The sequence below is a fragment of the Notothenia coriiceps genome, unplaced genomic scaffold (assembly GCF_000735185.1).
Source record: "Notothenia coriiceps isolate Sejong01 unplaced genomic scaffold, NC01 NC01_scaffold00034985, whole genome shotgun sequence".
In the NCBI taxonomy this organism is placed as follows: Eukaryota; Metazoa; Chordata; class Actinopteri; order Perciformes; family Nototheniidae; genus Notothenia; species Notothenia coriiceps.
This window is the reverse complement of record NW_011367686.1, coordinates 1-6,080: the sequence shown is the minus strand read 5'-3', so window position 1 is coordinate 6,080 and position 6,080 is coordinate 1. Positions and strand designations below refer to the sequence as shown.

General features: G+C 42.2%; 1 protein-coding gene across 1 annotated transcript; it reads left to right on the top strand.

The window, feature by feature from the left end:
• Positions 1 to 1,217: 1,217 nt before the first annotated feature.
• Positions 1,218 to 4,990, top strand: LOC104962572 (vacuolar protein sorting-associated protein 13D-like). Its single transcript, XM_010791023.1, has 4 exons — positions 1,218 to 1,353; positions 2,713 to 2,880; positions 2,986 to 3,118; positions 4,731 to 4,990. The coding sequence occupies exons 1-4, from the start codon at positions 1,276 to 1,278 to the stop codon at positions 4,973 to 4,975; spliced, it is 624 nt and encodes a 207-aa protein (XP_010789325.1). The 5' UTR covers positions 1,218 to 1,275; the 3' UTR covers positions 4,976 to 4,990.
• The last annotated feature ends 1,090 nt before the right edge of the window (positions 4,991 to 6,080 follow it).

Sequence of the window (6,080 nt, the reverse complement as noted above, 5' to 3'; positions counted from 1 at the left end):
TGTTGATTTACCAACAGTTGATTTAAAAAATCTAATCAATTTCAGTCCAACTCTCTCAATAACCTTGGCCAAAACAATAAACCGTTCAACATAAAGTGCCAGTTGCACCAACAACGTAATAAATAGTTCAACATAAAGTGTACCATTTAAAATAAAATAAAAAAGTGCCAGTATTCTTCCAATATCCTGATGAAAAATAAAATCTCACTGTTGCATAGGCCACTGTTTGATCAACGCGAATTGGGTGTGGGTCCTTGTACTCCGAGTCGGGCTAACGTCCATGCTAGCTTCCACGCTAGCTTCCACGCTAGATGCTATATGTTTTGCATTGAGGTGATACTTGAGGCTTGATGTGCTGCGGGGATATGCGAATTCCTTTTTGCATAATTTGCAAACAACCGTGCTCTTATCTACGCTTCCATCCGTCCGTTTTTTAAAACAAAATGTCCCATTCACGGGGCCAACCAAAGCGGTCTCATCAGCTTCTTCGTTCATGTTTGACTATTGTTCACTGTGGTTTGTTGTTGTCTGAAGTCATGAACGTTAGTTGGTGCTCCAGTATAATCGGTACCCCTGAAACTCATCCAGTGAGAAACGTTCCGCGGTGCAAAAATAAGTGCGATTAAAATGCGTTAATTTTTGTTTAATTAATTAATCTTAATTAACGCGTTAAAGTCCCGGCCCTAGTTAAAAGCCATCATTCTGATGTTATTCCCCATCAGTCTGGAATGTCCAAATATCTACTGACCTTAAAAGGCACATTATATACACAAATATGTCATGATTGTGAAAATAGTAGAACATTAATGTAGGAGGACTTGCAACATTATGCAGGATGACTAAAGGGTCCAGCTGCACTAAGACAGGACAGGTAATAAACTCTCTGAACATGAGAATCAGCAGCAAGCTTCACCTTTACACAACATTACGATTCTAAACACACACATGAGCCCAAACTGCCTCCTGTGTCTGACAGGCAGAGCAGTCAGCAGCAGGGGCCCTCAGTGTTACATTAACTGATTGTTCTAGTTTTCATGTCGGGCACTGCCTGCCTGCAGATAGAGGGGCCGATTGTCCTGACACATCTCTAGGGATTAAACAGCAGTAGACTTATTATTTTAAAACTGCTATATTAGGTTCAACAGATTGATGTCCCTCTGTAACTGTACTTCACTTCTCCTCACATGTTTTGAATAAGGCTGTGTGTGTTCTCTGTAGGCTCTGAAAGGCACCCTGGGCTTTCCTCTGGTCCGCTTTGAAGACGCTGTCATCAACATGTACCCCTTCACCAGAGTGCACCCCTATGAAACCCAGGAGATCCTCATTAACGACATCCTCAAGCACTTCAGAGAGGTACGCTGATTTCAAATGATTAGCCATTAGACATTATCAGGGAGTCTCACAACCCAATTGCACCACAGCAGCTGTGACACTGCTGGGATCCCCCCTCCTGCAGAACTCAATCCAATCCATTGTGAGACTTTGTTGGCCAGCCATTCTCCATGTTTGATAAATAAAGTGAAGATCATTTCTATCAGCTGCTACATGAACAGCAGCTGATAGAAATGGTGGTTTGAGTCAGAGATGACTAGGTTATTATGGTATGCTGAAAAGTCACAAGTTTGGACACACCTTCTCATTCAATGGCTTTTGTTTATTTAAATTGTGTTCTACTTTGTTGATTAATACTGAAGACATCAAAACTATGAAAGAACCAATATGGAACTATGTAGTGAACAAAACAGTGTTAAAAAATCCAGAATAATATTTTGATTTTAGGTTCTTCAGAGTAGCCCCTTTTGCCTTGATGACAGCTTTGCTCACTCTTGGCTTCTCTCAGTCAGCTTCATGAGGTCGTCACCTGGAACGACCTCATGACACTGTTAGAAATGTAATCAAAATTCAAGGCGCACTTAACCAACATGGCTACCACAGCATTCTGCAGCTCCATGCCATCCCCATCTGATGGAGAGCTGCGTCAGATGACCTTGCCTCCATAGGGGGGCTTGGCTTGGGAACCGGAAGGTCACCGGTTCAAGTCCCAGAAAGACAACGTGCTACCGAGGTGTCCTTGAGCAAGGCACCGTTCCCTACACTGCTCCCCGGGCGCCGTACATAATGGCAGCCCACTGCTCCTAACACTAGGATGGGTCAAATGCAGAATGGACATGTCCCCTCTGTGGGACGATTAAGGGCTCAGCACATCTGGGAAGTCCTTCAAGACTGTTGGAAAACAATTCCAGGTGACGACCTCATGAAGCTGACTGAGAGAAGCCAAGAATGTGCAAAGCTGTCATCAAGGCAATAGAGGGCTGCTTTGAAGAATCTAAAAATATAAATTATATTCTGGATTGTTTAATTACTTATAATTATACTGATAAACTAATAATTAAAATAAATAAAAACCTTTGAATGAGAAGGTGTCTCCAAACTTTTGACTGGTACTGTGTATATATATATATTGTTTACATGTATATACTATATATATGTATACACACTGGTCTTGTTACATAATCTTGCACTATTTTATTTCTATTCTGTTTCTTCTTGCACAAATTTTCTTGTTTTATAATTTATTTTATGTGTTATATATTTCTATGTTGCATTGTTGAAGTAGCCTGGGATGCTTAAGATTCTCTTTGCAATATCTACACTGTAGTTACCGTGCATGTGACAAGCCTTTGCATCTTTGTATCACTGCTTCCTGTGCAGGAGTTGATGAGCCAGGCGGCTCAGATCCTGGGCTCCGTGGACTTCCTGGGAAACCCCATGGGGCTCTTGAACGACGTGACGGAGGGCATGTCTGAGCTGATCAAGTACGGCAACGTGGGGGGGCTCATCCGCAATGTGACCCACGGAGTGTCCAACTCTGCTGCCAAGGTAACCTGCTCAGCTGTGGTTCACTTGGGTGCTTTGAAAGGCGCCTCTTGAGTAAATGTATTATTATTATGCATAGTGAGCATGTTCCTGTTCCCTGTGTGTCAGTTTGCAGGGACGTTATCAGACGGGCTGGGAAAGACCATGGACAACCGGCACCAGAGCGAGCGAGAGTACATCCGGTACCACGGGGCCACCAGCGGGGAGCACCTGGTGGCAGGGATCCACGGTCTGGCTCACGGTACACCCCCACTCTGTGTCCACTCTGTGTCTGCGCACAACTCGTAGGATTTAGAATTATTTTCCGTGGGCCCCCTGAACACAAAAAAGCTAAAAATAATCAGGCCCTATTGTTTTTTCCACACAGATACTGTCAGTGTATTTCATGTTGAAAGGTGGAGAGCAGCACAAATGATGTGACTGACAGCTGATGCTTCTCATGTTGAAGCTGCTGGCTGGGAGAGACAAAGAAAATCTTTGACCAATGAAATAATAGATGCATGTGCACTTGGCAGGGTGAAAAACTGTGTTTTGTTGTCAAAAACTGTTCAATTTACATGTAACGTTTGGAAAATATTCAGTACTCTTAACGGTACGTCCACACGGCAGCGTCGGCATATGATTTGATTGGCTGGCGCTTCCGTCGACGCTTGAAAAGTTGAACTTTACTCAACTTTCGAAGCGAGCAACAGAGGCAAATCGACGCGACGGAACCACATTCAAAGTGAATGGGAAGCGTCTCTGTTGAAGCACTGCAGTGCACGCTGCCGTGTGGACGTACCATAAGAAGGAACGCAGAGCTGTCTATGAGTGTGGATTTGAACAAGGCTGTGCATTTTACACTTTAAAGGTCTGTTGTTAGGAAGGTCCGTGTGTATGTCTTCACAAGCCAATGAGCACACTGAAACTCTAAAGGCTGTGATAGGAGGCAGTAAAAAGAATGTATAACATTGTTATTCCTGTAATAGAGAGACTTCACCCGTCAGGTGTACAGATCCTCTATCAGTACCCAGCAGCAGAAGGGAGGCTGTGGCTCAGTGGGGTAGTGAACTGATCTTCGGCTCAGGGGAGATCAAGGTCGCGTCCCACTGCACTCAGAATGTCGTTTTGTCCCTTGGCATGACACCCCAACTGGCTCCTGTGGGGGTTGCCCACAGTATCGAATGTGTGCAGGTCGCTTTGGATAAAAGCGTCTAACAGGCGACATGTAATATAGATAGATAGATAGATAGATAAATGGATACTTTATTCATCCCAGATTGGGAAATGACATTGTCACAGCAGCAGTGTTGTCAAGCATTACACAAGTTACAAATATTTATAAGATACAATATAGTACGAATAAACATTAACATTATCAGCAAATATATACAAATACACAACAGAAAGGACATATATCACTAGAGTATCTGAATGATACACAATAAAACAAAAATATTGAATAAATTGAGTACTCTAAAATATACAATCTCACTAAGCTACAGAAAAAGAATACAGACACAGAAGCCGTGATGGCTCTGAGTTATTCCCTCCTGCTGCTCCCTGTTTGCATCCCTGACTGACCCAATGAATCATGGGAAGTGAATTCAATCCTTGTATAATGTTTTTCTGTTATTGCTCCTTAGCCTAGAGAAGAAATGGACATTATATATATAGACATTTTATTTATTGGGATAAACCCCTTGAGATGCACCATCTCGTTTTCAAGGGGGTCTACTGATAGAGCAGTAGACAGTACATGGCAGTTTATATGAGCGCTGCTTCCTCTCAGCACCAGGGATGGTATGGTGGAGCTGGCTCTCAGTCTCTCTAATCTGTGAAGTGACCCTTCTTTGACATATCTCCCTCCCCAGGTATCATTGGAGGCATGACGAGCATCATCACCTCCACAGTGGAGGGCGTGAAGACGGAGGGCGGAGTCAGCGGCTTCTTCTCTGGCCTGGGCAAAGGTCTAGTTGGCACGGTGACCAAACCGGTGGCTGGGGCTCTGGACTTTGCCTCAGAGACGGCTCAGACGGTCCGGGACATGGCTAGTCTCAGTAACCACAGGTGGGCTGAGTCTACTACCTGTACTCTAGTATGTGAGCTTCTGAAATAATGACTCTCCCCCTCTGTATTATAACGAGTATGTACACAGATCAGAGAGAGGGGAGTGAGATGAATCTCCTGCAGTACGACAGAGCAGAACCTTAAGGAGGAGTCCAGGCTTTGTTCTCACATGCACAACAGCTACAGCGTTGTGGTGGCAATACAAGTCTGAATCCCCAAATTCCTTCAAAAGCACAACACATACTTAATATAGAACAATAAAACTCAAAATAGTGCAAGTGGCACAATAGTGAAGGTAAAATGCAGGGATAGGTAAACTAAGGACATGCCAAACAGAATAACAAACCCAATATATAGGTAAATAAGCTCATATGAAGGGGGCGTAGTTAACAGTATGCCACCAATAAAAAAACATGTGGAATGTCATATTTCACAAATAAAGAGTGAACTATAATCAGACAAATATTAAGAAGTTAACACATAATGCAGGATAAAAGCAACACTGTTGCAGCTGTAAATTGCATGTAGAAAAGCTGGCAAAAATATATATAAAGTTTAAAGGTCATATTATAGGATAAAGGAAATACAGTTATAACTGCTGTATGCAGAGAAGAGGTCCAACAATCACGACTGTGTGAACATTAATAGAATATCACCTCCCATCTTCAGAGCAACCTCACTATTATTACATTTGCGAAACTTACTTAAATATCTGCGAAAACATAAGTAACTGCAGCAAATTAACTCGTTCGGTCCACGAGACTGTGAGTGCAGATGCTGACGTGTCACACTTATCATTCATCACATCATCAATCACATCATATCACATCATATCACATCATATCACATCATCAATCACATCATCAATCACATCATATCACATCATCAATCATATCACATCATCAATCACATCACATCATCAATCATATCATATTACATCATCAATCATATCTCATCATCAATCACATCATCAATCACATCATATCACATCATCAATAATATCATCAATCACATCATCAATCATATCACATCATCAATCACATCATCAATCATATCATCAATCATATCACATCATATCACATCATCAATCACATCATCAATCACATCATCAATCACATCATATCACATCATCAATAATATCATCAATCACATCA